This window comes from Crotalus tigris, unplaced genomic scaffold (genome assembly GCF_016545835.1).
Source record: "Crotalus tigris isolate CLP2741 ecotype Arizona unplaced genomic scaffold, ASM1654583v1 scf7180000017644.4837335, whole genome shotgun sequence".
Lineage (NCBI taxonomy): Eukaryota > Metazoa > Chordata > Lepidosauria > Squamata > Viperidae > Crotalus > Crotalus tigris.
In genome coordinates this window covers 639,362-663,210 of record NW_024096536.1, presented here as the reverse complement: position 1 = coordinate 663,210, position 23,849 = coordinate 639,362, and the positions used below count along the sequence as shown (strand labels likewise).

The 23,849-nt window shown below is 37.8% G+C and overlaps 1 protein-coding gene and 1 long non-coding RNA gene across 4 annotated transcripts in view; one reads left to right on the top strand and one right to left on the bottom strand.

Moving 5' to 3' along the window:
- The window catches only part of PDGFB (platelet derived growth factor subunit B), a 63,187-nt gene extending 53,858 nt beyond the window's left edge, over positions 1–9,329 (top strand). For all 3 annotated transcript variants that reach the window (XM_039335492.1, XM_039335493.1, XM_039335494.1), the window contains 3 exons: positions 2,963–3,098; positions 3,247–3,414; positions 6,337–9,329. In XM_039335492.1, the coding sequence (XP_039191426.1) occupies positions 2,963–3,098; positions 3,247–3,383 (273 nt within the window). In that variant the 3' untranslated portion in view covers positions 3,384–3,414; positions 6,337–9,329. The remainder of the gene's footprint in view (positions 1–2,962; positions 3,099–3,246; positions 3,415–6,336) is intronic.
- On the bottom strand, positions 794–6,388 carry LOC120304654. The gene is made up of 3 exons (XR_005555781.1): positions 6,252–6,388; positions 5,045–5,169; positions 794–1,129 (listed from the first exon to the last, which is right to left on the bottom strand). It is a non-coding gene; the product is annotated as an uncharacterized LOC120304654 (long non-coding RNA).
- Positions 9,330–23,849: the final 14,520 nt, after the last annotated feature.

Here is a 23,849-nt window from a genome sequence, read left to right as displayed (position 1 = left end):
TTGAATTATGAGCATGCAGGCAGTCATTGAGGGTGCCATAGGTTGCAGAAAGGTCTTGAAAAGAAAAGCTTGTTTGCTACAGATGATGATTAGCAAGCAGAAACTCGCCTACTATGGACAAATAATGCAAGTGGACCATAAAAATTAATGTGCTTGTCAAGTTTGAGGGAAAAAGAAAAATGGTGTTACAATGGATAATATAGATTGATAGGTTCGGGGATATTGTTATAATGTCCCTGGAAACTTTTTGGATTGGGACTTTAGACAAGTTGAAATGGAAGTCATGTATACACCAGGAATTGATTCAATGGTATATAAATACTTTCACAGTTTAAGTTTAATAAGGATTTAGTTATTTATGATAATATTCCTGCATCATGCTTGGATCAGATATTGCCAATTATATTTCATATATAATGCAATTCTATAAATGCCTGTTTTAAAAAAGCCATGTTAAGTTCTGTATTGGCTTCTACTATGTTTATAAAGGAGGAGTACTCTCTAACACAGTGGTTCTCAACCTGTGGGTCGGGACCCCATTTGGGGTCGAACGACCATTTCATGGGGGTCGCCAAACAACACAGTCCGCCATTTTTCCCCCCCTTTTCCTTAGCTGTGCTATTCCCTTTTATTCTATTGGCTTTTGAAAGCCAATAGAATAGACTCTCTTGAATAGAGTCTAATTCTATTGGCTTTCAAAAGCCAATAGGAATTGTCCAGGCTGTCTCTGCCCTGCTGAGCCCGCCAAAAGTCCCATTCTGCAAACGGTGCTGCATCAGTTGAGTAGTCCTCGACTTACGACCGGTTGAGTAGTCCTCAACTTACGACCAGTTGGGAGTCGCGGCATTAAAAAGGTTGAGAACCACTGCTCTAACACATTATCCTTTAGTATATAATAAAATAATTAAATTCAGTAATCCAATGGTGGAATTGGCAGAAATGAACCTACTGACAAACATGCTAACAAACAGCTTGATTCTTTGTTGTGCTGGTGCACCTTAACAAATATCATATCCCCAGCTGCTCTTCAAAGTTATCTTCTCTGGATTATATTGAAAGTGGGTATCTTGCAAATGATATCTTCTGATGCTGTTCAGTTTCCAGTCAGTATGGACCTCTGTGCTTCTTCCTGGACAAATCATTTAAAAATACAAATTCCTTGCTTGACATCTGTATGAGAACAAATTCCTTGGATTTTTCATACAACAATGCACAAAGGAAAAAAAATGTTACACCATTTCTAAGTGGGAAATTCCTTTCTCCATAAAACTTTATGAAGCAGAAGAGAATGAACTTGGATGGAATGAAGGGGATGTGATAGTTTTTTTTTTGGGGGGGGGAACCAAAGAGTTCATAGGATAGTCCATGAACATGATCCTGAAATGTTTTCTTTGAAAATAAAAAAGGCTGTATTTTTTATTCAGAAACAATGTCTACTAAGCAATTTCTGTGCTATAGTGGAATGTGTTTTTTAAGAAAATTAAACTGAAGGGACATTCGATCATTGCTAGGTTCCTGGGAAGATCATACTTATGCTTTATGTCTGCATTTGAGTAACATGTTTAACCAGACAGGCACAATTGTAGTTCCTTATTCTTAGATGGGCACCAATCAGTCATGCAACCTGGTTCAAGGATTGTCATCTGGAGGAACAAAGATCCCATCTGTTTCTTCCATCCCCTTATGCTAGGAAAATATTGGCAAAACTTTATTACATTTGTGGCTGTTTTCGTATTAGCCACACAAGCCGTTTGGATGTTGCAGACATTTACTGTTTTAAAAGTATGTTTTGTGACTGTCAGACCTTGACAGTGAATGTTGTAATGCAGCATGTTGTTTTTTCAGAGTTGTGTGCTTTGGTCTCATTTCATTGGAGGACTGACTGACTGACTGGTATAGATGTTTCTGGGCTTCTGAATTTGTGTGACATACTTTATCCAAAAACATACTTTGAGTAACAACTGACTCCAAATTCGAGGATTAAAATGGTCCTTTTTCTGACCTTGAATTGGTTAGGTACTAGGTTTCCATGTCATGTAGGACCAGAAATGCCTCTGTTAAGAATGCTGTGCAAACCATAGCCTCACATCACATTTAAAACAGACTTCAGTAAAATTGTATCCCTCTCCTCCCTAAAGTATTTCTTTTGCCCACAGTCACTCTATAGATTTAACCCTCTTACTCTTAGGTGGGGCAGCTCAGAGATCCCATGTTGTGTGGTAGTTAAGATATGGACTAGGAATGGGGAGATCCAGGTTCTAAATGAGGCTTGGGCCGATTACTCCCTCTCAGCCCTAATCAATATGACAGGCATGGTGATAAAGAAAAACTTGATATATCATGCACTGAATGCTTTGCTGTAAGAACTAAATACAGGCAGACCCTGCAGTGCTATGGAACAAATGCTAAGAAAATCAGAAGCCTTTAGCTAGAGTAGTTTGGTGTAGAGTTTTTCCTTTGTCTTCTGATAAGAAATCTGCTGTTACACTTGTGACAGGGACTTGCAGTTTGATCCAGGGTGGCAGGAGGTGACAGGCAAGTAAACAATGATAATTTCTTGCAAGGAGAATGAGTTCAATAACTTCTTGGTCTTCTTCAGCTTCATATAGGTATTACAGGATCAGCTAAGAGGAATTATCTTGAGCAACGAATAGGAGCCAGCACTGTCTTTCATGATGCATTTTTACAATTTGTTTTAGTGAATTAATTTGATATTCTAAGCAGGAGAATTTGATAGTTTGAGTGTAATATTCCAATTTCCCCAGTTTGGACTTTAGCTTCAGTCCTTCATTAGGATATGCTAATGGATTAATCTAAGATGCTATTTTGACTGAGATTAATTAGACTACATCTGGGCTTTATCACAAGGCAATAACAAAATCTTTAATAGTAATAATGCTGCCTGAATTGAGATAAAGTCACAGTGCTATGTATCACAAAGTTTGTTCTCTCTTTTTGATAGGTAAACAAGATTGAAGTTGCTGAAAAGAAGGCAGTCTTTAATAAAGCAATTGTAGCTTTAGAAGACCACCTGGCATGTCGATGTGAGCCAGTATCACCCAGACTTCCCAGTCGGGAAAATTCACGTGAGCACAGAGGTAAGTAATGTAGAATTTATACTTATGAGAACTGGGTACATATGAAGAAACGTCTGAAATAATAAGTAGAATTCTTTAAAAATATGTTTGTCAGTGTCAATAAACTCTTATATACTGATGTTTATTGTGCACCCTCTTTTTTTGGCAGGTGAGCCCCCAGTAAGTGCTGTAACTTCTCTTCCAGCAAGAGCAAGAGCACACAGGTTCCCACCACAAAAGAGGAAGCATCGAAAGTTCAAACATGTACATGATAAAAAAACATTGAAAGAAATTTTCCCAGCATAAAAATGCTGGCAGGCAGAAGTACAAATGTCAGGTAAATGTACCAGATATAATCACTCATTTGTATTGAATTGAATTGAATTGAACTGAACTGAACTTTATTTGGCCAAGTGTGATTAGACACACAAGGAATTTGTCTCCAGTACAGGAGCACTTAGTCCATATGCAAAGCAATAGAATAGTAAAAATCATCATAATAATAATACCAATAAGAGGGGGAGTAAAGAAGATAATAAGAAGGATAAATAATAATATTACAGACACACTGCATGGGTAAATATTAATAAACATTAGACAGCACTGTGAGAATTAGGTGTTCAGCAGAGTGATGGCACAAGGAAAAAAACTGTCCCTGTATCTAATTGTTTTGCCATGCAATGGCCTATAATGGTGGCCTGAGAGGAAGAGTTGGAACAGTTTATATCTCAGCCCTTCTTCTGACCCGCACAATATACAAGTCTTCTACGGAAGGTAAGCTGGTTGCAATTATTCTTTCTACAGTCGTAACTATCCATTGGAGTCTGTACCTGTCTTATTTGGTTGCTGTATTTTGGGAACTTCTTCAGCCAAGGTTGTTTTCACACTAAATCCATTTGAATTACTGAAGTATTGTTTTTCCACAGTTGGCTGGAGAAGGAATTCAGATGACCGAATTCCTTATTTCATTTGGGGAGTGCAAAAATATGTGTGTTTATTATGAGTTTGAGACAAAACAGCCCAATTTGAAATATTCTGTTGAAACAGTTGGCTGTGTTCCAGCTGAACTAAAATTAAAACAATCCAAATATTCTGATTATAGGAATATAAGAAACACCAGGGCTTTTTTTTGTCATAGAACGCCCAGAACGGAGTTCCAGTACCTTTTTGGGATGGAACCTTGTAGGGTAGGCAAGGCGGGTTATATAATGTGTGTGAGTTCCGGCACCTTTTTTTTTTACAAAAAAAAAAAAAAAACCACTGAGAAACACTGTGAATTTGGAAGAAGCCCCATTAATAGTGTTTCTCATCCCAGATCCAAAAGACTATGAAAGATGGCAGTCTCTGGTGTCGCCTTCTGTCTAGCTAAATTGTAGGAAAAATAACCAAAAAGATGAGTTTTAAAATATTTTTGAAATTATTAAAGCAAACAATGGGAATTTAACTTAGCAATCATCCACTGAAAATTCAATTTAGATTACAATCTTTATACCAGCTATTTTGTAATATCGATCAGTAGATTTGGCGTGTGTTTTTTCTTTTGTACCTCATTGCCAAATATAACTGAATTGAACTCCTTGATTTTTCTGTTTATTTATTTGCAAATGATGATGGAAGCTGCTGCAAAAATGTTTACTGCAAAAATTCTGTTAACACTACCGCAATAATAAGCAAACATGTTAAGCTCAAGAAATTAATACAAAAATATGCAGCATGCATATAAAGCATGCATACACATGAAAGCTTAACAACCCAACCAAGCCAAGTGCTTGGTTAGTGCTCTTTGCATGTACAAAACTTTAAATATATTACCAACACTTGTATATGAAGTTCAGTAACATGTGCTTGCAAAGAAACGTTTGCATAGCCTCTCTGCAAAATACAGTAGAGGCCAACACAATTTAATCCAACCGCCCACAGATATTCTGTATTCCCTGTAGAGTAACATTTTTAAAGTTGTAACTTACCAGTCCAGCTGGCAGCAGGCAGCTGCAAGCTATCTTCTGCCTGTCCACATTTTTAATTGTTGCTTTCTCCTCACCCTGTCAAGCATATTGACATATTCCTATTGCAGTGGAAACATGAGTGCTTCCTATGCTTGTACAAGGAAAAAGAAATGGATAAAGTAAGCTAATCACAACCTGAGAAACAATAATAAATCACAGCACCCAAGACACTGAAAATGATGTACTGTTAAAATGCCAACTTTTGTTCCATATGTGTTTTAAGCTCAGGAGACTTGAAACAGCCAATCAGTTGCCCAGCAGTGCCCTTGACATGATCAAATGTTCTGCAATATTCATTTACTGCCATTCGACAAACCTGCTGTGCAATGTTATTTGTAATATTGTCAGCACAGTAAAGTTATAATGATAAATCTTTCGTTACTATGTCAAGCTTTATTTGTGGGAAGAGATATGAAATGAAGCCAGTTGTTAAAGCCCACCCAGCCCAAATCAAGAAATTCATATATAATTCATGAGAAAGTTGCAAAGATCAAACCAAAATAAGCCTTTAGCATTTAAAAAAAGTGCTTTTTTTAAAGATTCAAAATTATCCTGTCATAAATCATCGCTGAAAAAAATGACAAGACAGTTTAGGAAAATAAGAATGCTACAAATCGACATCAAAATTGTTACAATGTTCTTGAAGGATTTTTATTAGCAGATTTTATGAAACTCAATATGAATTTCTGTAGAGTGTTCCCACAATCATATCCTCATAGGCATTTTATTATAGATTTTTTTTCTTTTTGCCACCCTGTAATCCCTTAATTTGGGTAGAGTTGGGTTGACTGGATGGGAGTTGAGTGTTTACTGGCCAGTTGCCCTTCCTGATACCTATGCAGAGTTCGCAGCAGATATTTTTGCTTTGCACCCTATGAGAGAAACATCTGTCACTACCTAGGATTGAACTTTCAACCTTCCAAGTGGGAAGTGAGTGTCTTTACCACTAGGCCACCACACCATTCTATTGTTAAAAAAAAAAATCCCAGACTTCTGGAAAAGCAATGAAGATTTATTTTATTTTTTATGAATTTATTACATTTTATATGCTACCCATTTAGTGACTGTGTTTTGTATGGAAGCAATCCTTGAATTTAGCTGTCAGGACAGAAATCTTCTAGATATGAAAATGTGAGGTGGTATAAGAAAACCACAACCAGCATCATACCTGGCTCATTTAGGCACCATGAGCAGATGACTTGTTCTCTGGAATTGAATGCTAACCCTCCTTTTGTTCTTTCCTTATGTTTCAGGTTTATTTAATATATTTGCTGTATAGCCCCCATGGGGTTATCAAAAGTTTCTCTCCGTCCATCTGCCTCAATGCCCTTTTGGACGGCCAACGGTGCTTCCCAATTCTTCATTCGCTGAATGTTTTCTCACCAAAGTTTGCCATTTAAGTTCATAATGGCATTACATCTGCCTCTTGAAGAAGAAAAAGGAGAGAGGAAATAAAGAGCAAAACAACAGCAATGGGAATGGACAAGATGCTTTTTGCTGCAACAAACACTATCGAAATATTGCAAGACTTGTGGTTCTAATGCATTTTGGAAGTGGTGGGTTTGGGGAAAACGGGAATATAACAAAGTTATTTTTCCTCCTTTTTTCTTCCCCATCTTGGACTTAACTGGGCTCAGGTTGTTTACTGTGGCAGTGGGCATGTCAAGAAAGTCAGTATGGCAAACGGTGACAGCAGATGCACTAAGGACTTTTACTGTCATGTTTCCACTGATATGTTTAATGTCTTCGTGTATATTTCATTTTTCCTACCATGCCTTGGGGAATTGAAGCAATCAATACTAAATTCCCATTCCTAACACTTTCTGGAACCAGTTATGTTGGGAGTCCATCTTACCCACCCTCATGCAAAGCTTCCTCATGGGTCAAAGAAGTAATTTCTGAAAGTCATGTTAAGAAAGACTTGGCTCCTCCTGTCAATTGAGTTTAGAGATGTTTCTGTTAATAAATTTACATTGGGAAAAGTAATAGTTGTGACTCATGGACAAACTGGGGCTTCTAGCACCCCTGATGTGCTATTTTTGCAACTGCTGCCTTTGTAGTTGCTAGAATAAAGCACTGCTTTTTAGTAAGCAAGGCCACAGCAATATTTCAGCATGTTGTTTTAAGATTAGGCAGTATACAGGCAATCAGCAGCAGCATCTCTCTAAATGATCTTAAATGCCAGTTGAGGTAAAGAGGTCTCTAGTTAGGATCACCTAAGAAAATAGCAGCAGTTTCGACCAATCATTGATAGGATATAGTTATACAGCATCAGCCATCATTTGTATGTCATTTTTTTCCCCTCTAGCATAGTCATTTATGCCCAGATGCAGTCTTACACAGGGGCATCGGTGGAGTTGGGTAAGGGGTCAGAAGTAAAAAGAAGTAAAGATGGCAGTTGCGTTTGCCATCTTGATCCCACCCCATTCCTGGATACCCCAAGTCTTACAGTACTAATCTCAGGTTAATATCTTCCAATCTTATGAAAACCAAGCTGTGTAAAATTTTAGAAAAGCCATACAATGCTGCACAATGTATTGAGTATGTATAAAAGTCAAGTGGTGCTGAATACCATTACACCAAGTGCTGCTGGCCCCATCCCAGTCCAATTAATAACATCTGATGGATATGGCAGATTTCTCTCTCCTTGGGACTCCAGCTTGGGATTTGCTGTCTTTAAAAATATGATAAATAAGCTGTTTCCTGTCACTAAATGCAAAATTCACTGGAAGTCTTCTGTTGAGACAGTAGCCTTTGAAAAAAGTTTAATTGCCTATGGACCTTTACTGAGACAATACTGAACAAAAAAAGGAAAGGAATATGTGAATGTGTAACATCCCCTTTCCAGTTACATTTTAGCTCTGTTCATTTACTGTGTTGTTATAAAAGAGGAGAGACAAAACAAAAATTGCTGAGGTTATAGATGGGTAGAGTTTGACCGAGGTTTGGGGCATTTAAGGTCTAATTCTATAATTTCTACACTATTGCTTGCCTCATGATGGAAAAATATGTTTAAATCTTAACTGAAAACATTCTAGTTTTATCCTCAGTGACTAAACACATGATAGAATCCAGCAGTAATACAAATACCTTTATTAAAAGAATCTTATCTAAATACCTGAAACTATGAAAAACTCTTGGTAAGGGGGCATCAAGACAAGAAATAAAGCCTTTTGCAATCTTTAAAACATGTTAAATGAGCTATGCAAACCTGGTTGGTTAGGGTTAACAGTTGTGTGCCACAAAATTCCAGCTGATCATTAGATGGCAGAACAGAGTTTCTGTAATGACTATATTGTTGTCTAACCCAGATTTTTGCACCTCAGGTGATAATTCTAAATTCTTTTGGTAAGCCACATTTGGATTTGTTCCTAGCTCTGAACTATTAGCCATGGTTTACAGATTACAGTGGCTGTGCAACATGTTAAAGCCAAATGCAACAACCCACCCAATAATGTATGATGTGCAAATTGAACAACCTATTTTACTCCAGTTGAGACAAAAGGAAAGATGCCACAATTGGGCAAACTAAGTAATACAAACACAAACATGGAACAACTAGGGTTCTAATAGGAGAACATTATTTTCTGTCACGTACCCCTGCCTGATGAAGGATTCTCAAAATGCACCTTTTCCTCATTCCATTTTCAGTCCAACTACCTATGGAAACAAAATGGAAAATTAGTTGGAATGCTTATTTTACCTCCTCTTTCAGTTTTTATTGTCCAAAGATAATGGGTGTCAATAATCTCCTCCTTTACTTTCATTTGAGTAATGCTACTGATGTTCGGATGCCCTAGATCAGGGGTATCACACTGCTAGCCCGCAGGCCGATTGCATCATACGGAGGCCATGCCTACCCCAGCTCCAGCAATGCAAAAAAAAAAGTCACGATGTGTCACGGCATGGCACGTGATGCGATGAGTTTGACACCCGTGCCCTAGATCAACTTTTATGACACATCTTGCTTCAGCCCATTTTTTCTCATATGAAAACATCCATAGTCCTCTAACACCTGACAAGACTGAGATTTGTGGTCATTAATTTGCATTTAGCCAGATTGTACTGGTTTAAAAAAAGCATTAATACTATAGCTGTGGTCTCTCAATATAATTCCATGGCACCAAGATGTATGAAAAGTCTGCTCAAAACAGTTTGGAAATATGCATCACCTGTCTACTCACTTTATACTCAATGGTTTATTTCTGACATTAAAATACTTGCTATTCAGTCCTATTTCACTTTGTTTTCAAAGTCCATTTGTTGTTGTTTTTTGCATACTTTTATTTGTAAAGTGGGAGAAGTCTTTCATCATCCCCCATTTTATGTACAATTAATTTATACTCTGTACTGTATTTAAAATTGTTTTTAAAAAATCTTAAAACCCAAAGTCTTAATGGTTTTATGTTTCATTGGGATTCAATTCTACTATGCAGGCTGAAGAGAAAGTGATAAGTCTTAGAAGCCAAACTATATTTTACATTTAGATATTGTTGTTCATTATCGCTAGTCATTTTTTTCTCTAAGTGTTCTGCGTTCAAAATTCAGGGGTGTCCATGGGGGATGGGAAAAAAACAAGATAAAAGCTGTAATGGTACAAAATGAAGCTCTATCTGCTTTTTATACATGTCACAATTATCATCTTGAAATAGACTGAGCTTGAATCATACCATTGTGGCCATTTTGATTTTTTTGTAGTCATGCCCTGCAGATACCCCTGCAGGGTACTGATAACAGCAATCTGATAGCTGAAATTAAGAGAATTCCATCATCTAACTTCTGTCATCTCTGATGAAAACACTTTCTCTAATCCAATATTGCTAGCACCACTCTATCATCTACCCACCCCAGAAGTGAAGTTTTTCCACCAACAGCAGACGGTAGTTGATGGAATTCTTTCAGCATCATTGATAAAAGCTAAAAGAATGGGGAAATGCAAATCTTAATATCTTTGGTTTCAAATGCTTACACACCATAAAGTGCAGTACTGTATTTCATATTTGCTTCATTACCAAACTGAATTTACTGAAAGGAAAAAAAATGTATAAAAAGCATTCCTCTGTCTTTTCCTGGGAGACTGAGCACACAATTGTTATATTACCATCACACCAGTGGCATTTGGAAATTGGTGCTGGTGAAGCCAACATAGGAAAAAGTGCCGTACTAAGTGAATTAGGTACGATTTGGCCACATGATGAATTGTAATGTTGCAGAGCTCACACTGTATTTCTTTAACTTATGGTAATAGTGATCTCATATAAAAATGTTTCAATATGCACAAGCCATTGGTACAACAGAATAAATTAACCATTGGATGACGGATGCATCTATCCATGCAGAAAATTAGATCAATTTGAACAATTGTATCGCATAAAGTTAATTTTCAAAGTGATTTGCTGGACAAATTCCAGAAAGATAGTCATGTTAGGCATGTTTACATATATATTCATCATCTAGTACTTGATGAATCAATAATACTGGTTTCTACTTGAAAATATTAGGCTGGATCCAGACCAAGTTAGTTGCTCTTTAAAGGAGAATATTTGTATCTCAGGCTTGAAATGAGGGGTCCTTGGCGCTTTCTGAGTTTTGTTGTTTTCTTACAAATGGTTCATTATCCAAATTATGTAACATCATCAGTGCTAGTCTAGTCTATCACTGTCTAGACTAGCACTGATGGTGTTACCTAGTTTGGGCAACGCAATGTCTGCAAGAAAACAACCAAGCTCAAAGAGCACCAAGCACTCCTCGTAGTTGCTCTTTATTTTGTAGAAATCTGTAAACAAATTAGCCATGGACAAATCCACTGAGTTTATAAGACAAAATTCTGAAATACATAGCTAGAGAATCATTATATATTGCACATTTTAAATTAAGTTTAAAAGTGATGAGGCCAATCCAGTTTTAGTACTTCTTCTTGTGCCATATCCGTTATCGGATGTTGGTGATCATGTTGGCGATCCTGTTTTTATCAGCAGCCGCACGAAAAAGTGCTGCTGAGTTTTGTCCAAACCAATCCCTTAGATTTTGAAGCCATGATGTTCTTCTTCTGCCTGGACCTCATTTGCCTTCAATCTTTCCCTGGAGGATTAAATGGAGTATGCCTTATTTTTCTGGGTGTCACATCACATGTCCAAAATATTCTAATTTTCGTTTTTTAATTGTTTTGATGATTTTCCTTGGCCTTCCCAGGCAGCTTATCACCTCCTCATTTCTGATTTTGTCAACCCAGCTTATATGTAACAGCCGCCTGTAAATCCACATTTCAAATGCTTCTAGTCTCTTCAGGGGGCATTGACTCATCAAGTATTAAATGATGGATATATAGGTGATCTCCCTAACATGGTTACCTTTCTGGAATTTGTCCAGAAAGTCATTTTGGAAATTAACTTTATGAGATAAATTTGTTCAAAATGATCTGAAATTTCTTGGCAATTTTTTTTCAGAAGTGGTTTGCCATTGCCTCGTTCCTAAGGTTGAGTGAAAGTAAGGTTGATTGGTAATCAAGGATAGCAGATTTAGTACTACACACTAAGGCTAGACTGCCTGCATTGGTTTTCAATCTGTTCCAGATCCAGTTCAAAATGCTGGTGATTATCTTTAAAGTTCTACATGGCTCAGCTCCCAGTAAACCATCTTTCCTAGAAGAGATTCAGCATGTGCTGTTTTTCCAAGGCAAGAAGGTGCTCACCTTATGTGAAATGAAAGGAGGAATCTGTCAATGTACCTTCTGAGAGGTTTCACTCACAATCTGGAATGCCTAATCTGTGAAAAGCGATAACATACAACAAGGCTGTATATTGTCACTCTGCTTATTTAACTTATATTCAGAGAACATTATGTGAAATGCCAGACTGGATGAATCACGAACTGGAATTAAGAATGCCAGGAGAAATATCAACAACCTCAGATAGGCAGATGATACCACTCTAATGGCAGAAAATGAAGAGGAACTAAAGAGTCTCTTGATAATGAGAGTGCAAAAGTTGGCTTGATTATCAAAAAGCATTAAACATTAAAAAAAACCTAAAATCATGGCATCCAATCCTATAACTTCCTGGCAAATAGAATGGGAAGAAATGGAAGCAATCAAATATTTTATTTTCTTGGGCTCCAAGACCACTGTAGCCATGAAATTAAAAGATGCTTGCTCCTTGGGAGGAAAGCTATTGAAAACCTAGACAACATATTAAAAAGCAGAGACATCATCTTGCCAAAAAAAGGTGTGTACAATCAAAGCTATGGTCTTCCCAGTAATAATGTATAGCTGTGAGAGCTGGACCATAAGGAAGGCTGTGCAACAAAGAATTAATGCTTTCAGATTGTGATGTTGGAGAAGACTCTTGAGAGTCCCTTGGATTACAAGGAGATCAAATCAATAAATCCTAAAGAAAATCAATTGTGACTGTTCCTTGGAAGGATAGATATTGAAGCTGAAGCTCAAATATTTTGGCCATGAAACGAGAAGAGAGAACTCATTGGAAAAGACCCTGATGTTGAGAAAAACTGAAGGCAAAAGAGGAAGGGGATGGCAGAGGATAATGAGATTTAACCAGAGATGGTTCGGTAGTCATTGACGCAATGGGCATGAATTTGGGCAGACTCAGGGAGACAGTGAATAACAAGTGGGCTTGTGTGCTATGGTCCATGGGATTGCGAAGAATTGGACATGACTTAGCAACTGAATAATAACATATTTCAGAAGGATGTGGAAAAGGGTATATCAGAAATTCACTACTGAGGTACATCAAGAAATGTTGCTACCAACAGAATAGAATAGAATAGAGCTGGAAGGGACCTATACCATCTTAGACAAGTGACTCTCTAGCCTCTTCTTGAAAATCTCCAGTGATGGAGCAGCCATGATTTTTGGAGGCAAGCTGTTCCACTGGTTAATTGTCCCCACTGTCAGGAAGTTTCCCCTTAATTCCTCTCTTTGATCAGTTTCCAACCATTGTTTCTTGCCTTGCTCTCTGGTGCTTTGGTGAATAACATGACCCCCTCTTCTTTGTGGCAGCCCCTCAAATACTGCTATCATGCCTCCCCTATTTCTTCTTTTCTTTAGACTAGCCAAACCCAAGTCCTGCAGCTGTTCTTCGTATGTTTTAGTCTCCAGGCTTTGATCATCTTAGTTGCTGTTCTCTGAATTTTTTCCAGACACTCAACATCTTTTTTGTGATATAGTGACCAAAATTGGCTGCAGTATTCCAGGTGTGGTCTTACTAGAGTTTTATAAAGCCGTGCTAATACTTCGCATGTTCTTGATTCTATGCCTCTGTTTATTCAACCCAGGATTGTATTACCTTTTTTGGCTGCTGCTGCACACTGCTGGCTCATAGTCAAGTGATCATCCACTAGGACTCCAAGGTCCCTCTCACAGTTACTGTTTTCAAGACAGGTCTCACCTAATCTGTACTTGTACCTTTGATTTTTCCTGCCTAATTGTAAGACTTTGCTTTTCTCCACATTGAAACTCATTTTGTTGGATAGGGCCCATTTTCAGGTTTGTCAAGATCTTTTTGGATCCTGAGTTTGTCTTCTGGGGTGTTGGCTACTCCTGTCAGTTTGGTGTCATCTGTAAAATTGATGAGTTCCCCTTCAATTCCCTCATCTAAAGTCATTGATGAAGATATTGAAAGTACTGGGCCTAAGATGGAACCTTGTGGTACCCCACTGCTTACTTCTCTTTATGTGGATGTAGTGCCATTGAGGACTACTCATTGAGTATGGTTTGCCAACCAGCTACAGATCCATCTGGTGGTGATGTTGTCTATTCCACCTTTTTCTAGCTACCAAGGAGTAGGTTGTGGTCTACTTTATCAAATGCCTTACTGAAATCTAAGTATACTACATCTACAGCATTTTGCTGGTCTATTAGTTTAGTCACTTTATCAAATAATGAAATAAGATTGGTTTGGCATAATCTGTTTTTAACAAACCCATGCTGGTTACTAGTTATAACTTTGTTTGCTTCTAGTTGTTCGCAGATGTTTTTTGATTATCTTTCTAGGATCTTCCCAGATATTGATGTTAAACTAACTGGTCTGTAGTTTCCTGGGTCCGTTCCCCCCCCCCTTTCTTGAAGATGGGAACCACATCAGCCCTTTTCCAATCCTCAGGTACTTCCCTGGTTCTCCAGGATTTTTGCAAGATGTGGTGCAATGGTTCTGAGACAACATCTGCCAGCTCCTTCAGAACTCTGGGATGTAGTCTGTCGGGTCCAAGCAATTTATATTCATCAAGGTCAGATAGGTGTTCTCTTACCATTTTCTTGCTTATTTAAATTTTTGTTTCCAGTTTGTCTTTTGCAGTGGTTTTTTTTGGTATATTGGGCTATAGTTTCTTTTTGTGTGGAGACTAATGCAAAGAATGAGTTAAGTAGTTCTGATTTCTCCCTGTTGCCTGTTATTTTCTTGCCATTTTCTCTCTTTAGTGGGCCTACAGTTTCCTTGACTTTTTTCTTGTTGTTAATATGTTGGAAGATCCTTTTTTTAATTTATTCTTGATTTCTGTTGCAAGTCTTCGTTCGTTCTGAGCCTTTGCTTTCCTGACTTCACCTTTGCATGTTCTGGCTGTCTGCTGATAACTGGCCTTAGTTATGTGCCCCTCTTTCCATTTTTTGTATTTGTCCTTTTTGTCTTTTAGTTTGTCAGAGAGATCTTTGTGCAACTATGCTGGTTTCTTCTTGAATTTCTTGTTTTTCTTTTTCAGTGATATTGTGCAGGTCTGGGCTTTTATGATCACATTTTTCAGAGTTTCCCATGTGTCTTGAGTTGTTTTTCCCTTTAGGATTTTCATCAATGGGATCTTTCCTAGGTTCTCTCCGAGTTTGTTAAAGTCAGATCTTTTGAAGTTTAAGACACTGGCTGGATTGTTTTCTATTGTTAGTGTTTGTATTATATTAAATTCCAGTATGGTGTGGTCACTTTCACCCAAGGTTCTGGCAACTTCAACTCCCTCTATCACTTTTTCTCTATTAGTAAGAGTTAAGTCCAGTATAGCTTGCGTCTAGTTCCCTCCTCCACCTTTTGAATGACAAATTTGTCACTAGGTTGGTTAGGAATCTGTTTGATTTCCCGCTCGCTGCAGTGACAAGATGATGCCTCCACCATTCCGTAGCAGTTTTGTTAACTGAGAAGACATTTTGCTGGTTTCTTTCTTAATTATTTTTATAACTCACCAAATCACCTGCAGATACTCAGGGTTTACAATAATAAAAAATACTGTACATAAAAAAGATGTAAAATGCTCAGACAGATATATTTAAAATCAACCCATCAATCCATCAACTGTTCCACCAATTCCCAAAACAATTATTATACACCCAGAACAATCCAAATAAAACTGTGGCAACAATTATGCATTGGAAAAACTCTATTTTTAACACTTTTCAGAATGCCTTATATTAAAGAACAAATATAATTTTCCAGGAGAGACCATTTCACAGTGCCTGGGTGCAATGGAAATATAGCATCTCCTATCCTTTACTCCCCTCCTTTAATGGAGGTGGGGAACAATTAATAGCTTTTCCCAGGAGGAGCTCAGGGTAGATTGGCTTCTTGCAGGGGGATGCCCCTTCCTGAATTTTTCACTGAGTGTAGGATGTACCTCTCATAAAGTTTAAGGACTGCAGGAGAAGTTTAAAGAGCAAAGGGCAGGTCATACTGTATACACAAATATCATATCCGATATTTCATTGCTACCTGTCTCACCTTGCACTATCCATCCCTGATAGCTGCTTCAATGCTGCATAATGAAAGCTCCACCAAGATATGGTATATTGCATCTACCAAGTTCACTCATCTACATGGTATGTGGCATTGTCTAGTCTTCTGCTATAAGAAGTTTTCACCCAAATGATTTATATGTCTACAGTCTACATCTTGAATAAATCTACAACTTTGTTAGCCCTTAGAGGTAATCCAGGCAAAAGCACCAATCATGAATACTAACACTACCTTTATTGCAGTGGTGAGATTCAAATATTTGAACAACCCATTCTCTATGTGGATGCAACTTCCAGAAGTCCATTCTGGGCCTGGGCAACAAAAAATTAGCTACCGGTTCTGCCGAAGTGGTACAAACTGGCTGAATCCCACCACTGCTTTATTGTAAGGTTACAATAACAGGGTCTTGCAAGTCTGAAAGTATATCTCTCCCCCATTTACAGTCCAAGAAATCAGGGTGGGCCCCTTTTGAGATATTTGCCATGCCTTCATTACTTCTGTGGACTAAGCTGCTTATCTGATCTTGCCTAGTCTGCCACTGCTGGTGCTAGTGATGCTCAAGGATATTCTCCAAGACTATTACAGTCTTGGGTGCATGATTATCTACCGCAAAATACAGTGAAGGGCAACAGAATAGATAATATTCATTGCATTCACATATTTCAAAATGAGATTAAGTTTTAGAGACAGTAAGTTTAAAAAGTGCAGTGCACAAAGATTTATCAAGAACAGGGGAATAAACTGGATTGACTGATTGTTCTGTTTCACATACATGTGGGTTTTGCATCTGAAAACATGTACACTCAAATACCTCATAAATATATGAGCCGTGCAGATATTAAATTTCTCTGAAAGGAGGAACTGAAGCTAAAATAACAATGATTCTGTGTCCTGATGATCCCATTAGTTCAAAAGCTTACTATTAGATTTTATCAGTGTTTTCTCCATTACAGAGATTGTTGATAAAACTCATTAGGAAAACAGAATATTAGCAGAGTTGGCAAAACAGAAAACCCAACCTTAGCCATTAGCTTGCTATTTAGCTGCAATTTGAATGCAATATTGTTACTACTTCAATCTAGTGGGTTTCTGCATCTGAGAAAGAGAGCTGCAGCTTACCATATGCTTTTTAATAAAATGTGTTAATTGGAAATGGTATTATCAGGCTTCTTCTGATCTTTTGCTGCCATAGATTAATATGGTTCTCCTACAGTGAATTAGAAAAGATATACACCTCTCTCTACCCCCGACCTCCATCTCCTACCCCATCGGATGGATAGATAGGAAAGTCATAGTGGATTACTAGAGTCATCACACTCAAGACGCTTTTGAATGACCAATCAAGAGCTCTAGTAAGAAAAATAACAGAATTGAGAAACCTTGCCATAAAGTTCACAGCAGAGTCACAATGACTTCTTTTGTCTACATCAGACTGCTTGTTGGCAAACAGTTACATTATAAGCAGCCAGATAGTTCTGAGTCACAATACTTCTATTCTTTTGTTTGTCCAGATTCATCCTGAATATAGTCTAGTGTTAAGTCTTTTGAAGTCTTTGTCCAAAGATTTATCAATGGCTTGACACATGGAGATGAATTATATTTCTTTTTCTGGTCAGCTTTGTGTCAGTTTTCCTTATTGCTTTGTTGCTACCCATTTTTTCCCTCTGCCTGAACTCTCAGCATATGGCCACGATTCACACATAATACTAAGATATAATGCAACTTCATTGTTTTTGGTGTAGTATATGGAATATAAAACTATTCCAAGAAAGAAATAATAGTTTATATTTGTAAACACTGTATATCTCAGGGACAAATAAGATGATACAGTGGCAAGCCACTATATTAGAAGCTGTACTTCCTTTGTCATCTCTAGAAGTAAATAAGGGTAGCAGTAACTTTAGTTCAGCAGATCTTGGGATTCATTCATTGGGTAGAAAGCTCTCTTTTGGAGCCCTAATTGAGCAGAAGCTTACAGTACATACTGTATGATTATGCCCCCTTCAGATAAGAATTTAATAATAACAATAACAATAACAACAATAATAATAATTGGAAGGGACGTTGGAGGTCATCTATACCATTTCAGACAAATGGCTGTCCAGTCTCTTCTTTAAAACTTCCAGTGTTGGAGCATTCACAGCTTCTGGAGGCAGGTTGTTCCACTGATTAATTGTTCTGTCAGAAAATTTCTCCTTAGTTCTAGGTTGCTTCTCTCTTTGATTAGTTTCCATCCATTGCTTCTTGTCCTGCCTTCAGGTGCTTTGGAGAATGGCTTGACTCCCTCTTCTTTGTGGCAACCCCTGAAGTATTGGAACACTGCTATCATGTCACCCCTCATCCTTCTCTTCATTAAACTAGACATACCCAATTCCACCAACTGTTCCTTATGTGTTTTAGCCTCCAGTCCCCTCATCACCTTTGTTACTCTTCTCTGTACTCTTTCTAGAGTCTCAACATCTTTTTTATATCGTGGTGACTAAAACTGGATGCAGTATTCCAAATGTGACCTTACAAAGGCATTTTAAAGTGGTATTAACACTTCATGTCATTTTGATTCTATCCCTGTTAATGCAGCCTAGCACCATGTTGGCTTTTTTGGCAGCTGCAGCACACTGCTGGCTCATATTTAAGTGTTTGTCAACTAGGACTCCGTGATCCCACTCAGTTACTACTATTGAGCAAGGTACCACCTACACTATACCTGTGCATTTGGTTTTTCTTGCCTAAGTGTAGAACCTTACATTTTTCACCATTGAATTTCATTTTGTTAGATAGCACCCAATGCTCAAGTCTGTCAAGATCCTCCTGTATCTTAACCCTATCTTCTGGAATGTTGGCTATTCCTGCCAGCTTGGTGTCGTCTGAAAATTTGATGAGTTCCCCATCTATCCCTTCATTCAAATAGCTGATGAAGATGTTGAAGAGCACTGGGCCCAGAACAGAGCCCTGGGGTACCCCACTACACACTTCCCTCCATGTAGATGCGGTTCCATTGAGGACCACATGCCTGTCAGCCAGCTACGATTCCATTTGGTGGTGATACTATCTAACCCACATTTTTCTATCTTATCAAGTAGTAGGTTGTGGTCTACTTTATCAAAAGCCTTATTGAAGTCCAAGTAAATTATACCCACAGCATCCCTAATTTTGTCACCTGGTCAAAGAATACAATAAGATTTGTTTGGCACAATCTGTTTTTGACAAGCCCATGTTGGCTTTTGATAATGACTTTGTTTGCCTCTAGGTGTTGCTGATTCGTTGCTTATCTTTTCCAGAATCTTCCCAGATATTGAGGTCAGGCTGATAGGTCTGTAGTTTTCTGGATCCAGTTTTTTTCTTTTTTTTGAAGATGGAAACTACATCAGCTTCTTTCCAGTCCTCTGGTAGTTCCCAGTGCTCCAGAATCTTTGAATTTAGAAGTGATTAAACATGGATACCTGGTAGCCCAAATGTTACTAGAGCATTGATAGTAAATTCTTATTTAATTTCAAATGTTTCTTGAGTTTTGAGAAAATTTGTCTGAAATCATAGAGAAATAGGACACATTTCAAGCTGAAATGCTAATTCTGCATTTACATTTTTAATCTGAATAGCAGCAATGTCTCCACTGTTGAAATCTGGATTGTGCCAAAACAGTTGAATCATTTCAATATGGGCAGGACATCTTGCATGTGGGGTTTCCATAGATTTCCAGATCACTAATAAAGGAGCAGAACATAGAAGAACATAGGGCAGCTTTTAAGGATATTCACTGAGGGATGAGTGAGTAAACAAAATCAAGATGGCTGCCACAATCATAAGATCAAAGCTGCCATTTTAACATTTTTCATCATCCTTGCAGATAACCCTGGTATTTTATTTCTTATATAGTTTACTTTGAAAGGGATCAGTCAGCTCTCATTTAATTAAAACAACATAAAATGTTTACACCCCATTGGTAATAATGTGCAAATAATTTGTTATGTTACAAATCCATGATTTTTTCCAGAGTATAATATTCTAAATTGGTCAGCCAATATTCTGTCCAATTTATTCAACACCAGACATTGAAATAACTTTTGCCAGTTTAGTTTACCTATTCAATCTCTACCTGGAAACTGTTATCTGAAAATGCATTTCAATTCCTGAGAACCTCAGAGCTGTGTGAAGTTACAGTATGTACATGTGGGGTGGGGTATGTACTGATACATTTCCTGATTCACTGGGGAAATACCAAGGATAATGCTCAATTCCAAAGAAAAAAATTAATGCATTGTTTATTATTGAACTTTTCCCATTTCCACAAGAATCAAAACATTTTCTTTCAGATTCATGGCCTTTTGTTTTCTAAAGAAGAAAAGCACTCTAGAGGATTGTGGAATATGTAAATGGCTAAACAGACAGACATAGAAAAAGTTCTTGTATCATGCTAAGCCAGGACTGCTTAACTCTTTTCAGATAGAATTTAGTCAAGACAAAAATGAACAGATTTACTTTCACTGACATTTATATTTACTTAAAACTTACTTTAGATAATATGATTATTAGTATGACTATTCTCCAATCAAACATTATTTTCCTCTTCACCTTAAAAAGTATGGTGTTCAGAGTTGGTGATCTCTGCAGCTATTCCACTCAAGGCTTTTGAAGGCTGATGGCTTTAAGGCTTCTGCTAGACACCTTTATGCTAAAATATGGTCCATTTAACCCCATTTGATTCAAGAAACCACTGGTCTGATAAACAAATATAAGAAGCGCTCCATGGATCAGTGTAAAGGTCCTTTTAGCTCAGTTTCTGTGTCTCTGAGTGGTCAACTAAATGCATTCAGACTGCTCTCAATCCTAGACTGGATTCTTTTTCCATTTTTATTTCCCAACAAACTGTACTTAAAAGGATGCTTTAATGATTTGGAGAGTAGCAAATAGCCATCAATCTTATTAGCTGCTGATGGCCTGATTTGCAAATCTCTTCCTTTTAAAACCATCCATATTGGCCTATGAAAGGTATGGTGAGGAAAGGTAAAACAGCAGCTTCAGATATCTGAAGGGTTTTCACATACAAGAGGGAGTGGATGTAAACCAAATCCATGGAAAAATTACAGGGAAGTAGGTTCAGGCCAGGCATCGGGAGGAACTTCCTGGCTGTATGAATTGGCAGCCCATGATGACCTTCACAAGTTGTAAAGCAAAGGAAAGCTGAAGCAACTACTTCCTTCATGACTGAGTTGTTGGTCCCAACTGTATAAGGACTACCTGTATTGGTCATTCTATTTTCATTTTCCTTCCTAATGACTCCAAGCATGACTTTGCCACCACCTCCTTTTTCAAAAAATGTTTTACATTGGTATTACATTATCATCAAGCTGCTCACCATGACGCCTACTGGCTCCTTGTCAGTTCCCATTAATGTATACAATAAAATGTGAATTTCCTTTTTATTTAAACTTTATATTTGTTTACTCAGAATTCCATTTCTTATTTTGAAACTGACTCACATAATTTGGCCAGATCCTTTTGGAACTCTTCATAATCCTTCCTGACTTTAAACAATTTAGTATTACTGTATCTTCATGGCTCAATGCTAATTTCAGGTTATTTATATACAACCCCAGCATAAACCCTGTAGGATCTTACAATGCATATCTTGTCAATATAGAATGGCCTATTTATTTCTACTTCCTATTTTAAACCTGTCACCAATCTACAAGAGTACCTAGTTTCTTATCACATGGCAGCTGAATTTTCTTAGGAACCTTTGGTGAGGACTTATATTCTCAAAAGCTTTTTGAAAATCCAAGTATACAATTATCGATATGACTTTGTTGATATGCCTGCTGACACTCCCAAAACATTCTAGAAAGTTAATGAAATAAAGTTTACCATTGCAAAGGCCCCTTTTAAAATTATAGGTCAAACCGGCTATTTTCCAGCACTTGGAAACATAGGGCAAGGTTAGAAATTGCATATTTTTATCAGTGTTTTCATGTTAAAGTTTTTTAAGAAGTCATGTCCAGAATATGCATTATCCCAGGCTGTCTGAGGGCAATGAATTTGCCCATTATGGTTATTATTGTTTTTAGGTCACTTTCTAATTTGATTTTCTAACTTGTAACCCAACTTTAGCTACTTGGTGATAGCATGCTAACTTGCTTTAAGGGACTAATGTGGATGTCTGTAGTGATTCAATGAAATAATTTATCCATTTCTAAGTTCTGGTTTATGAGACTTGTTGCCCCCAGCATGCTCTTTCTTGTCTCTTCAGGGTATCTTATATCCAGAACAAACTATATCCCACTGTTTATATCCACTTCACCATGTTTCTCTCATGCTTTTATCTATATTTCCATCTAACATCTAGTGTTTCTACATTCCCACCTTGGCTTGGAACAATTTGCACATACAGTGCATTCAGAAAGTATTCTGACACCCTTCACTTCTGTCAATTTTGTTATGCTGCAGCCTGATTCTACAGTTGTTGAAATTCATTTTTTTCTCATTAATCTACACTCAGTACACCATAATGACAGAAGTTTAGAAATGTCTATAAATTATTTTTTTTAAAAAAACTGAAATTATCACATTGATATAAGTATTCAGACCTTTCACTCAGTATGAGCTTTGCAGACTCATAAGTTAGATACAGCGATATGAATTATGCCCATTTTAGTAAGATTGATTGATTGATTGACTATTCATCTTACCACAGGGTAACTCTGGGCAACTTACAATATTAAAAGGGTAAAATTATACAAAACCTACACACAATATGAACACAATACTATTAAAATACAAGTACTCAGCCCTAACTAAAAAACAGAGAAGGAAGGAGTAGGATAAGCGGGATGGGAGGTGGGATCTATTATTAATCTGTCAACCACCTCCAATGTGAATCCGCCAACTGGTAGAGTCAGGTCTTTAAGCTCTTGTGGAAGGTCAAGAGCATTGGAGCCGACCTCACTCACAGGGGCCAAGATGTTCCATAATCCAGCCTTCTCTAGCCTAGTGCCCTCCAGATGTTTTGGATCACAATTCTAATTTCATCCCAACTGCAACTGATGGCACTTTTAGTTCAAAATATCCTAGAACAGGGTTTTCAACTGAATTGTTGTAAGTTGAGGACTACCTGTACTTTATCACCTTTTTCCTTTTTTTTTTTTGGTCTTCAAGTTTTTGACACCTTGCTAGGTGGTACTCAAATACTGCCATATCCTAAAAGAAGTACAATTGGTGAAAAGGTTGAAAAGCCCTGTCCTAGAAGAGGCCAGATTGGTGAAAGCTGCTACAGTGTCAGAATCCAATTATATTTCATCTTTAATTATCAAACATAGAAACTCCCAATTCTGCCTTCTCTGGATTCTGCCATAAGAGGGAGAAAAGGGGGAGAGCAAAGGGGCTTTATGGCCCCCACTTCCTTCAGCACACTTCAAAGGACTGAATGTGTGTTTATTGTGGCCTCTAAGCTTTAACATATCAAAGAAGAGTAATTGCCTTTCATGTAGTTATCTGAAGTCTCCATCCAGACGGAAGAAGAAAGGGGATGGAATTGTGATACTTGAAACTATCACTGGAAGGGGGGTTGATTGGGTGGGACTACTGGGGAACCCCTTAAAACCTTGAATGGGAGAGCTTGAACCCCAAGTCCTGTCTAGCATGCCTGCAACCATTTTCTCTTAATAAAGGATTCCTGTTGGAAGAGCTATTCCAAGAGTTCTGTCTTCTTAAGATGCAAAGTGGGGTGGGTCCTTACATTAGACAGGACTTGCAAAATTAATCCACCTGGAAGGTAGACCCTTGCCGGGGGATTTTGCAAAAATTTACCATGTCAGACAACGAAGCAAGAGAGGGAGAAAACTCCCTGGAAAGAGAGCCGCTGACCCAGTTGGAACCTTGCCAGATGTTGGGATCCGAGAGGCCAGATTTCTCAGAAGAAGAAGTGGTGGAGACACAGGACCACAAGCCTCGCTGGTCGATGGGCGTTGGAAAGAAAAGCGAGTGGGGAAAGGAATCAAGAAAAGTGACCCTGAGACGGGGAACCAAGCAACCAGAATGGAAGCAGG